We start from the raw sequence: 10,990 nt of genomic DNA, 5'->3' as shown, positions 1-10,990 counted from the left end.
AGGAGAGAAGCGCGGAGGGAACTGGACGCAGCGGGGCACCCCTGGCACGTGCTAGTCACACTTCTAGCCACTGCCCCGCCCCTGAGACGGTCCCCAGCCGCTGCCGCCCCGCCCCGCGGCATCACGACTCTGGGCCCGTCACGGCTCAGCGCCGCGGAAGACTCGGCCACAGGGGGGCGGGGCAAACCGGGCCCAGGCGCCGCCTTCCACCCAATGGCACCAGGGCAGGCTGTGCACATGCGCAGGGGGCTCTACCTCGTCCCACCCCTTCCCGAGCTCACCCCGACTCAGCCCGAACCTCTCCGAGCGCCTTCGGGTATCTCCGGCAGACAAAACGGGGGAGCCGAGGGTGCCCGCGCGGTGCATTGTGGGGCGGCAAGGAGCCGAGTCACCGCTGGGTTGGGGCCGCCATCTTGTCTCCGTCCGGATTCGCTGCCGCCTCCGGGGCCTGCTCCTTCTCCTCAGTGAGCCGGGCGGGGGAGAGGCCCAGCCAGGCTGATGCGCGCGTCCCCTCGCGCCTCTCTCAGGTGCCGCTAGCGTCCAGGCTCGGGCGGGGCGGCCGCGGCCGGGGGGCTCCGCTATGGGTCGGTCCCGCAGCCGGAGCTCGTCCCGCTCCAAGCACACCAAAAGCTCCAAGCACACCAAGAAGAACCGGAGCCGCTCGCGGTCCCGCTCCCGGGAGAAGGAGCGGGCGCGCAAGCGCTCCAAGTCCCGGGAGACCAAGCGGAACCGGCGCCGCGAGTCCCGCTCCCGCTCCCGCTCCAACACGGCCCCCTCGTCCCGCCGGGAGCGCGAGCGGGAGCGCGCCTCGTCCCCCCCGGACCGCATCGACATCTTCGGGCGCACGGTGAGCAAGCGCAGCAGCCTGGACGAGAAGCAGAAGCGGGAGGAGGAGGAGAAAAAAGCGGAGTTCGAGCGGCAGCGGAAAATGTGAGTGTCCACCCCGGGGAGTCCCGCCTGGGGCCTCGTCGCTCCGAGCCCGGCTCGCAGCGGCTCCCTCCTCTCGCTTCGATCCAGGGGGAATCTCGCCCTGCCCATCCTCCCCCCCTCCCTTCCCCCATCCTCCCCGGTAGAAAACACCCAGCCCGGAGCTGCTGCTTCCCTCCTTGCCCATCCATCTCGCTTCCTCTTCTAACATGCTTTGGTACGGTCTCCTCCTCTGTCCGAGGCCTCGCCGCCTCTGGGGCTGTGGGTGCAGCGCCCAGTGCCAGACTTTTGTCCCTCCCCTTTTCTGCAAGCGTGTAGCTTATTCTTTAGGCTGAGGCTCTCCTAGTTGGCCCGAAGGCTGTGTTGTGACTTGTGAAAAGAATGCGCTCAAAAAGTATACTAACTCGGGGTCTCTGCATTAGTGCTGAAACAGAGAGGAGTCCTATCGTGAACCACTCGCCCCGTTGAACAAAACTAGCATGTTCGTGTGGGTAGCTCTTGTTATAGTTCATGAAGCCATGAGGCATTCCTTTCATTTTGTTATGGATTTGGAATTAGGTTCCCGAATAGTTCACCTTGCAGCCTTATCTAAGTTATTAGAAATATTTTTATTCTCCCTTGTGATTTCTTTCTTTATCACAGACAACAACAAAACTCCTTGTAACAAGTTGTCGTAAATCCATCCTTATTTTTGAATGTCCAATAAACCTGGCACCTTGATATATGAACCTGTGATGCAGAAATATTGACTTGGGAAAACAAAAAATGCTGTCTGATTCAGTTTGTAAGTGAATGTTTAGGTAGACTCAAACAATGACAACCAGTCTGATTAATTTTACACCAACTCATTTTCTTTTGGCTTTGTTCTAGTTATATAATAATGAATGAAATAATTACAAATTATGCATATGTTAGAAATTCTGATTTCTACATATTGCTTCTTTTATTTCTATTGTAAAGTATTCTGCTGTTGAGATTCCTTTTGACCTATGCTAATTGCAGTTTGATAGTGATATCATCAAATATTATAGGGTTACAGAACACTCATTTGAAAAATTTCAAAATAATTTGTCTTAGAGACACTCAGCTCTGATTCTCCTCTTAGACCTGGGCCAATCAGGATTAATTCTATTGAAATCAGTGAAGTTACTCTAGCCTTTAGTGAAGAGTGAGAAGAGATTCAGGCTCTGTTTATTTTTAAACATTCAGTCCCTTCTCAATTTGGAATCTTAATGTTTTTGTTCCAGATTATTTTCATTCACAGGTAACACTTTAAATGAGCTCTAAGGCAAACACTTAAATATTTTATTTGAGAACATATATGTGACTTGTGAAATATTGGCAATTTTAAAATAATTGGACATCTACTTTTTATAACAAAGGCCTGATCTCTTATCAAACCAGAAATGGCTCTTTAGGAGAGGGAAGAAACTGTTCTAGTACTGAAGGAAAACAAAAGGTTTAAGATCTTTATATCAAATACCTAAGCAGTTGATCATTATGTTGCCATTAAAACTTTGATTTGCAACAAATCTAGTTCTGTTTACCTGAATAGTAGGCCGGAGCTCATTAAGAAAAAAATCTTTTGGCATTCTTACCTGCCCTTTAATGTTTTTCTAGAACAACTTTGTTATACTACACAAATCAGCTTATTATGAACAATGGTGGAATACTTGTACTTATGATCTAGGTGGGCAATATGGGATTTGATCGAAGTAGCAACAGTGCAGTAAAGTGCAGTCTTTCTCTCACAGGAGTTTGTTAGGCAAACAAAATTCTGCTGTTTGTCAAAATACTATTTAAGAGGTGCACAAGAGTCTTTAGTTGTCCAGGTTATTTAAGTGTTGTGAACTTAAAAAAAATAAATAAAAAAAGTAAAAACTTCCATGTTTTTGGTAGGGTATGTTTTTTGAGGGGAGGGAGTTAAGGGATTTTTGCTGGGGGGAAGACGGTATAGTATTCCATTTGGGCTTTGTTAATGTGGCAAACTATATTAAATTTAAATTTTGTGCTCCACTAGTTGAATCAATTACTTCATATTTCATACTGGCTTATATGTCACTTACCAAATTGCCTAGTGATAGCTATTTTCAATGTATGTAGATGTCTGTCTTCTGAATCTGTACAGAACGTCTGTCCTGAGATGTAAGAGACCTCTGTGCTTTACCCTGTTTTCTGTTCTTTGCAGTGATGCTTAATTTCAAGGTCTACAAATAAATTAATACGAAAATTTTTATGTAGCAAAGCCACTGAATCATAAGCGCTTTCCTTCTTGCAGCTCTCATAAAACTCCTACCATACTCTATATGCATCTCATAACTTATCCTGAAAAATCTGACACAAACATGCTTTGACTTTCTGGTGTTTATGAAAATGTTGCATGTTAGAGGAAGACGCTAATTTTGCCTCTGTATAGGAAGTCTTGTATACATGTGTTACAGAAAATACCTTCTTATAGATAGAAACTACACCACCATATTTAAGCCTGATCCTGCATTTATTGAGAATCTACAGCATTGACTTGTAGAGTTAAATTTTCAACTGTAGATGTTAGGGTGGTGGTCTAATACAGAACTTAAAACTTTTGAGAATAAATTCCCGTGTAGTCATGTTTTTTTAACACAGCTTTTTTAGTGTAGTTTTTGATCACATTTCCTGGAACACTAACTTTTGGTGTGTGTGTAATGTAATAATTGTCCGTAAGTATGGAAAGATATGCAAGTGCTGCTCCTAATTTTATGAATCCTGAATTTTTTTTCCAGGAGTAGAAGTAGGTGAGAGCTGCACAGTGCAATGCTAATTTGAGAACAATATAATTTACTTACTTTATTTTTTAAAGTGAGCAGTGCACATGTGTTCATTTGCCTGAAATATTTGCTTTAATTCAAAAATAATTCTTTTCATATGGATTTAACTTCTCGTGTTCAAATATTTGATTAAGAGGGCAACAATAAATACAAATTTGTATAGATCGGTACCTGATATATACCAAGGCTTAACTTGAAGCAAATTTTACAGCACAATTACAGCCTACTGAGTAATATAATATTGTTTTAGATTCTATCCTTATTCTGAAGGTTTTGAAAACACTTTAGCAAATATGCCTACAAGAACCTTGTAGTTATTTCTGGAATGAAAGTTCAGTGGGTGACAAATACAGTGCACAACAGTGGGGTGAGAAAATGGGCCATGGAATATTTTATATCCACTTAAAGCAGAGAACTTTGGTTTAAGGTTTCATTAGAAAGAGCCCACATCTACATCAGTAGAATGAAAGACTAAATTTACTCTATGGGGGGTTAGATCTGTGGGTTAAAGGAGACCCTAGGTGTTTCAAATATGTTATTTAGACAGTCAGTCCATTCCCTTTAGGATCTGTGTTTTACTATTTTGTAAAATCCCCATTAGGAAATCCAAAATTTGTCAAATTATATCATTTTTCTGAAAATGTGTCCATATTAAAAATATACTTATAATTGGGTGAACATCGTCTGAAACTCTTACTTTAACAAGAAAGTGACCGGAAACCGTTCTAGTTTAGGTCTTATATTGTAAACCATAGATTATTGGTCCTAACTGACAAATTAAGATGCATCTCTTCTAAACATATTGTAGTCAGTATTTCACTAATTTGTTTACATTTCAATTCAAACAAAAGTCCAGTGTGAATGTAAAAAATAATACAGAACAGTAATCCTGAAAAGTGAATACCATTTAAGAAATAGCTGTAGGATATTATTTTTTATAAAATGAACATCCTGTTACTATTTGAATATTTAATTCACGTATGGGCCCGATCCTGCAAATGCTCAGTAGTGTGCATAGTGTTTGCTATCATGAGGAGCTTTTTCATCTTCATGGTAGCAAGCACTACAGCAGGGATTAAGCGTTTATAGGATCTAACCCAATATTTTACTGTTGAGTGAAAAATGTGAGGGGGGTTAAAGTTAAGTGAATATAACATTTTGCATCCTATCATATTTGGTGTTAGCCTTTAAAAAAAATTAGCATCTTACTAAAAAACAAACCAAAAAACCCACTCTTTAGAAAAAAAAAAATCCTTTATAAAAATGCAGAAAACAAAAGCTATGCTTTATTTTGGACTCCGAATTGATATTCTTGGCTCTTGTACAATTATGCTTGACACTCAATACCATCATAAAAAAATTAGGTAGATTTGCAATATTTGATATGTGATAAGGTAAATTATTGGCGATCTAGATTACGACAACACCTGGAGCTTTTGTTAGGAATATTCAAATTACAAATTTTATTGTCTCTGCTTTCTATTTTAGTTAGAGACCAGTTTGGTGCCTTTGAGGTAGAGGTCTTAGGGCAGTGTTTTATTACCTCATGTAACACAGAACCTAAAATGTTCTGAATTTTGAAAGGGTGATGGGTACTTTAGCTGATAGGTACGTTTCAACATTACTGTGTTTTAAGTAACGTTCAGAGTCAAAATAGTCCATTTGTTGTATCACAACCTACTCAAAATGCTATTTTGTTGTTAAATGTAACATTTTAAGGTGTGTTAAATATGGTATGTTGCTATGGCTTTTGTAGTCACTTTCTCCTAAATGACAGGTTTCAGAGTAACAGCCGTGTTAGTCTGTATTCGCAAAAAGAAAAGGAGTACTTGTGGCACCTTAGAGACTAACCAATTTATTAGAGCATGAGCTTTCGTGAGCTACAGCTCACTTCATCAGATGCACCTGATGAAGTGAGCTGTAGCTCACGAAAGCTTATGCTCTAATAAATTGGTTAGTCTCTAAGGTGCCACAAGTACTCCTTTTCTTTTTTCTCCTAAATGTAAAGCAAATTTTTTTTATGGGTGTTGTGTGAACGAAGAATAAAGGAAAACATTTAAATATATAATACCAACCATAATCATCTACATCAATCTGTGAATTCAAAGTTTTATTTAAATTTCATTTTTGAAATAACTAATTAAATTATTATTTTCATGTCTCTTTTTCTAGACGCCAACAAGAAATTGAAGAGAAACTCATAGAGGAAGAGACAGCCCGAAGAGTGGAAGAGCTTGTGGCTAAGCGCGTAGAGGAAGAGCTGGAGAAACGGAAGGATGAGATTGAGCGAGAGGTTCTCCGCAGGGTGGAGGAGGCTAAGCGCATCATGGAAAAACAGTTGCTCGAAGAACTCGAGCGACAGCGACAAGCTGAACTTGCGGCACAAAAAGCCAGAGAGGTAACGCTCGGTCGTTTGGAAAGTAGAGACAGTCCATGGCAAAACTTTCAGTGTCTGGTTGTGCCTCCTGTTCGGTTCAGAAAGAGATGGAATACAGCAAATCTAATTCCCTTCTCGTGTAAACTTGCATTGCTGCGAAACTTAATTTCTAGCCTATTCAGAGGAGCTCACTGATACTTAAAACAGTTATTCTCCTAAAACCTGTACAAGGATACTTGAATTTTAATGGAACTGACCTACATATTTGAGAATTGTTTGAAACTTTTGCCATGGCTGCAGGATTTATCCACAATCCTTTCTTATTTGGGGGGAAAGGGTTAAAATTTATAAAGTGTATCCTTCATTTGTTTCATTTTATTTACCTAGACTGTAAGAGGCTTTTTGCCTTCAGTCAGGAAAAGAGCAGGGTCCAGCACTGAGCTGCAGTACCTGTCTTTAACTAGGTTTTCTTACTGTTCTCCCTTTAAAACAAACATTCTCTTTGAGCATACATTGGACTAATTCCTGTACTTTTAACATAAGCCCAGCCACCGTCTTCACCAAGGACTTATGTCCAAATCATTATATCCATTTTTCAATAACTACTAACTCCTTTTTTTCCCTCTAGAATTTATTAAGGAGCAGGTTGTCCTTGTCTGAAGTCAAGCTAAACATGTGACTTGTTTTATCTGCAGCTGGAGGAAAAGCTGAAAAACATCTTTCTGTGAGGCAGTAATTTGCTACTAAGGCTTTGATGCTTGTCTGCACTAATCACTCCAGGATCCAAAAATTTAAAGTCAAACTTTTAAACCCTTAAAGAAAATTCAGCTAAATAGCACTGAGTGTCCAGTAACTCTCTCACTCCGTACTTCTTTTACTTGTTGATCTAAATGAATAACTTGATTATTTTACAACGGGAAAGCCATTAATAATGATGCTTTCCCCTTCAGGCTAAACATCAACTGTTTGTCTGCCAATATAATATCTTTGAAATAAAAGCTCTTTTGTTGAGACTTAAGTTATGCAGAATTTCACATGTGTGCAATTCAAAGTTCAGCTTTAAGAGAAATGCATTTTGACTTTAGATACATACAAGTTTGCTGAAATTTGTATATAGTGGATTTCAGTTAACTAAATGGATGCATTATTCACAAAAAGGTTTTTAAAAACCATAAATTAAGTTTGATGCGGAGTAGTTTCATCAGTGCTTTTCTATGTAAAATATATTTCAATTCCTGGAGAAAGCGTGCTAGATAGTAGCTGATTACTAGTCATCGTAAGAAGTTTTCTCTTCATATGCTTGTTTTTGTTTCATATTAACTTTTTTTTTTACACAGACACAAACCTCTGGCTGATTTAAAATCTTCCAAATATTAAAATAATTTGCATATTTATTATGTGAACTGAAGCACCTCAAAAACCTTCCCGCACTCTTCATATTTATGTTTTGCATAACAAAGTTTTATTAAATTCACCAAGGAAACAGCAATTTATAAGGCTCTATTTGCTCATCATGCCTTTCCTGGACTCCTGAATTCCAGTTCAAACTGTAGATGACAGTTTAAGCTGTCTTAAAATTGTCAAAATATTGAATGTTAAGTCCATTTTCCCCACGAAAGAAGCCCTTAGTTCCATGAAGTATGGATTACCATTTGTATTTTTCACTAACAGTAAATGTATTTTTCTTATTAATTGTTTGCCTTAGGAATGATTTACATATTTTTGTTCCTTCTTATCATAAACATCTGCATTCCTCAGCTCAGCCTTCCTTGTATGTTGTTTCTTTATAAATGGTTGAGCTGCTGATGCAGGTATTGCCAAGCTAACAGTACAAATCATTTTAAAGAGGAAGCTGGCGCGTATGGCAGCCGAGGAGCACACTCTGCAGGACACTGGACAAGACAGTAAATATTCAACTTTTAATGCTGATTAAAGGAGTATAGGTAAAGAATACGTAGGTATACTTAATTGGTGAGACAAACTATTCACTTTATTTATATTTTATATATTACTTTTTTAATTTGGTAAATACTATCCAGTTTTTGTAGTTGTCCTTGTTCATTTGTGTGGTATTAAAATATTAGTAATAAATTGTCAGGAATCTATGATTAGGGAGGGTTTAGTTTGTTGCTGTTTGGACTGGGAGGGATGATTTAAATTTAGTACTAGAGACCAATATTAGTGGCTGCACAATTTACTGTTGAGACAAAATAGGTGGCTGTAAAGCTGCCCCGTAAGTCAGTTCACAAAAGAATTCTGAGGAAGATTAGTGAAGACACATAATGAGTATTTTACTTTTCTAACATCTTACCCTGTCCTCCCCTTTAGGAGGAAGAGCGTGCAAAACGTGAGGAACTAGAGCGAATATTAGAAGAGAATAATCGAAAAATTGCAGAAGCACAAGCTAAACTGGTAGGTAGAAATGAAGTTTACATTAGTGTGGACATGTTCAAATCCTGTTGCCTGATGTGCTAGATAATTTTTTTTTTGTTAACATCTAATCCTACTCCCCATTGAAGTCAATGTGAATGCTCCCATTGACTTTGATGGCAAACAGTCTCTTTCCAGCTCCCAGTGTATCCTTTCAGGTTTTGACTGTTGACCAGGCTTTGACTAGTGTTCGTAGTGTAACAGAACAGGTATAAACATGTTTGACACAAGCGAAATTCCAGTGTGCAGTGGGTGGTGAAGACTTTGTCAGCACATACACTTCTGACTTCTGTATATGATAGCTGCACTCGTTTAAAGTAAATCAATAGGTTTTAAAACAGTTTAGTTAAATCAGTGCAAAAACATTGCATCCCTGTGTGGATGCTGTTATTTTGGTTTGAGTGGTTTATTTTGGTTGATCAGTTTAAAATAATGTAAAATAAGCTTGGTCACAAAGGGGTTTGCACCAGTTTAAGTAAATTGTTTAAAATCACATGTTTATTTAAACCAAGGCAGCTTTCTTGTGTAGATAAGGCCTTTGTTAAAATTGGTTTCTGGATTTACACCTGCTTTAAAATCTCACGGTCAGTTTTTGTGGTTTTACAACCACATTTTTATTCCTATCACTTTATGGAAAAACAACTATACAAACAGAAGAAATTATTTAAACTAACTATATGCTAAATACTATTAAATTAACAAAATAAAAACTTGAAAATACAGAAGTTCTTCCGCTAATCTTTCCTTCTTTAGTAATTATGTCCTGATAGTGCAGATAGACACAAGTCACTTTATGCCTGAGTCATTCCATTAAGCTTACTGCATAAGTGCTTGCACTATTTGAGCCTAAATGGTAATTTGTAATAGGTTGAGAGAGAAATCGGATGAAAACTTGTCAGTGTTTTGCTCCATGTTGATAGTGCCCCTTTAAGTTATCAAACACAAACAAGAAGTAGTGGAGAATATTCCTTTTTATAAATTGATTTCCCCAAGAATGAAAACAGGAACAATGTTATATTTAAAATTTTAATGCATATAAATATATACAGATAGTATTTGTAAAGTGTGTTGAAAATGGAAAGAACTATATTGGTGTATGAGATTTTGATATGCATTTAAGAGCCTGATCCCTAAAATGTTGATGCATGTGCAAAACTTTACTTCTGTGAAGCCAATGGAACTTGTAACATGAGTAGTTACGTGTCTGAATTTTCAGAATTGGGCCCTGTGTTTGCTGAATAGATGTAAAATAGAGATTAAGAAATCACTACTATGGGGGCTGCAAAATATTATGTATTCTAAATTCTACTGGTTTTGTATACAGGCCGAAGAACAATTGAAAATTGTTGAAGAACAAAGAAAGATTCATGAGGAGAGGATGAAACTAGAACAAGAGAGGCAACGTCAGCAAAAGGAAGAGCAAAAAATGATCCTGGGCAAGGGAAAGTCTAGGCCAAAACTGTCCTTCTCACTAAAGAGCCAGGATTAAATTGGAACTCTGAACTCTTAAAAAGAAAAATGAAACAGAAAAACTTTGTATGGTAGCTTCATGTTGAAGTGTTTTTTTTTTCACTTTTCTCTTTTTTTTTCTTTTTTTTTTTTTTCGGGGGGGAAGTCTGGAAAGTTAGCTTGTTCTAATAGGGGCTGTGCTCTGCAATTCTTAATATTTTTTTTTAACTTCCATTAAGTTAAATCCTTATCAGATCACTGTTGCCTTTTAGAGAGTAATCTGTTCTCATCCATTTTGTTTCTGTAATAGTGGTTTGAAGCAGATCAGGTCACTTTATAAATTCTGTATGATCTGATAAGGTTTTTACTGACCCGCTGATCTCAGAGTTATACTCTGATATTAGACCAAATTTCATGCTGGTTTTGCTGACTTTTAATAACAAAAAAAGTTAGTACATGCATCAGTAAATTCCCAAAGTAGTACTGGACCTCTGTGGTTTATTGTTAAATCAGTGTCCTATGATACTGTCCCACTGTTGCACTTGATGTTCCCGATACAGGTAAGGAAACGGTCAATTCTGCTATGAATATATAGAAAGATTGAGAGTTCAGTATTGTCTCTTAGATTGTTTTTATTACATTGACAAAATTCAACCAGCATTCCCCATTGTGTAAATAAACCAATTTGCTGAATAAAGTAAAGTCTTAAATTCATATGTTTAAGTAAATTTTTTTAGTACACTTGTATAACTACAGTAAGAGTGACAGTTCACTTTCCTAAATTCAAAAATACAGTGGTATTTTTTAAGTTCACTTCAAAAAAATTATTGTTTTTCCTACCTCTAATGCAAGGATTACACAGACAGTTAAAAAACCCACAGTTTTTAATATTTCTTTTTAATGGCTATTGCTATTCTCATGAAATGTTGGTTTTATTCTGACAGAGACTTATTTTGGCTTGTTTAGCTTACTGAACCCAGAAAAGTACTTCAGTAGCTAA

General features: G+C 38.3%; 1 protein-coding gene across 3 annotated transcripts; it reads left to right on the top strand.

Moving 5' to 3' along the window:
• Positions 1-359: 359 nt before the first annotated feature.
• Positions 360-10,704, top strand: ARGLU1 (arginine and glutamate rich 1). Of its 3 annotated transcripts, XR_012159523.2 has the most exons (5): positions 361-930; positions 5,907-6,132; positions 7,958-8,015; positions 8,440-8,523; positions 9,866-9,943. XR_012159523.2 is itself a non-coding variant. In XM_073349388.2 (4 exons), exons 1-4 carry the CDS (start codon positions 581-583, stop codon positions 10,028-10,030), a joined length of 825 nt encoding a protein of 274 aa, XP_073205489.1. In that variant the 5' UTR covers positions 365-580; the 3' UTR covers positions 10,031-10,704. The 3 variants fall into 3 exon arrangements, 1 of the variants encoding a protein (XP_073205489.1); XR_012159522.2 differs by having other exon boundaries at positions 360-930; positions 7,958-8,523; XM_073349388.2 differs by lacking the exon at positions 7,958-8,015 and having other exon boundaries at positions 365-930; positions 9,866-10,704.
• The last annotated feature ends 286 nt before the right edge of the window (positions 10,705-10,990 follow it).

The sequence above is a fragment of the Lepidochelys kempii genome, chromosome 1, assembly GCF_965140285.1.
Source record: "Lepidochelys kempii isolate rLepKem1 chromosome 1, rLepKem1.hap1, whole genome shotgun sequence".
Lineage (NCBI taxonomy): Eukaryota > Metazoa > Chordata > Testudines > Cheloniidae > Lepidochelys > Lepidochelys kempii.
This window is presented reverse-complemented; position numbering and strand designations above follow the sequence as displayed.

What these genes read in the sequence shown, in the direction of transcription:
- ARGLU1 (XM_073349388.2), top strand. Translation starts at nt 581, where the DNA reads ATGGGTCGGTCCCGCAGCCGGAGCTCGTCCCGCTCCAAGCACACCAAA. An exon ending in TTCGAGCGGCAGCGGAAAAT is followed by an intron (nt 931 to 5,906) that starts GTGAGTGTCCAC and finishes CTCTTTTTCTAG; the next exon opens with ACGCCAACAAGAAATTGAAG. An exon ending in CGGCACAAAAAGCCAGAGAG is followed by an intron (nt 6,133 to 8,439) that starts GTAACGCTCGGT and finishes CCTCCCCTTTAG; the next exon opens with GAGGAAGAGCGTGCAAAACG.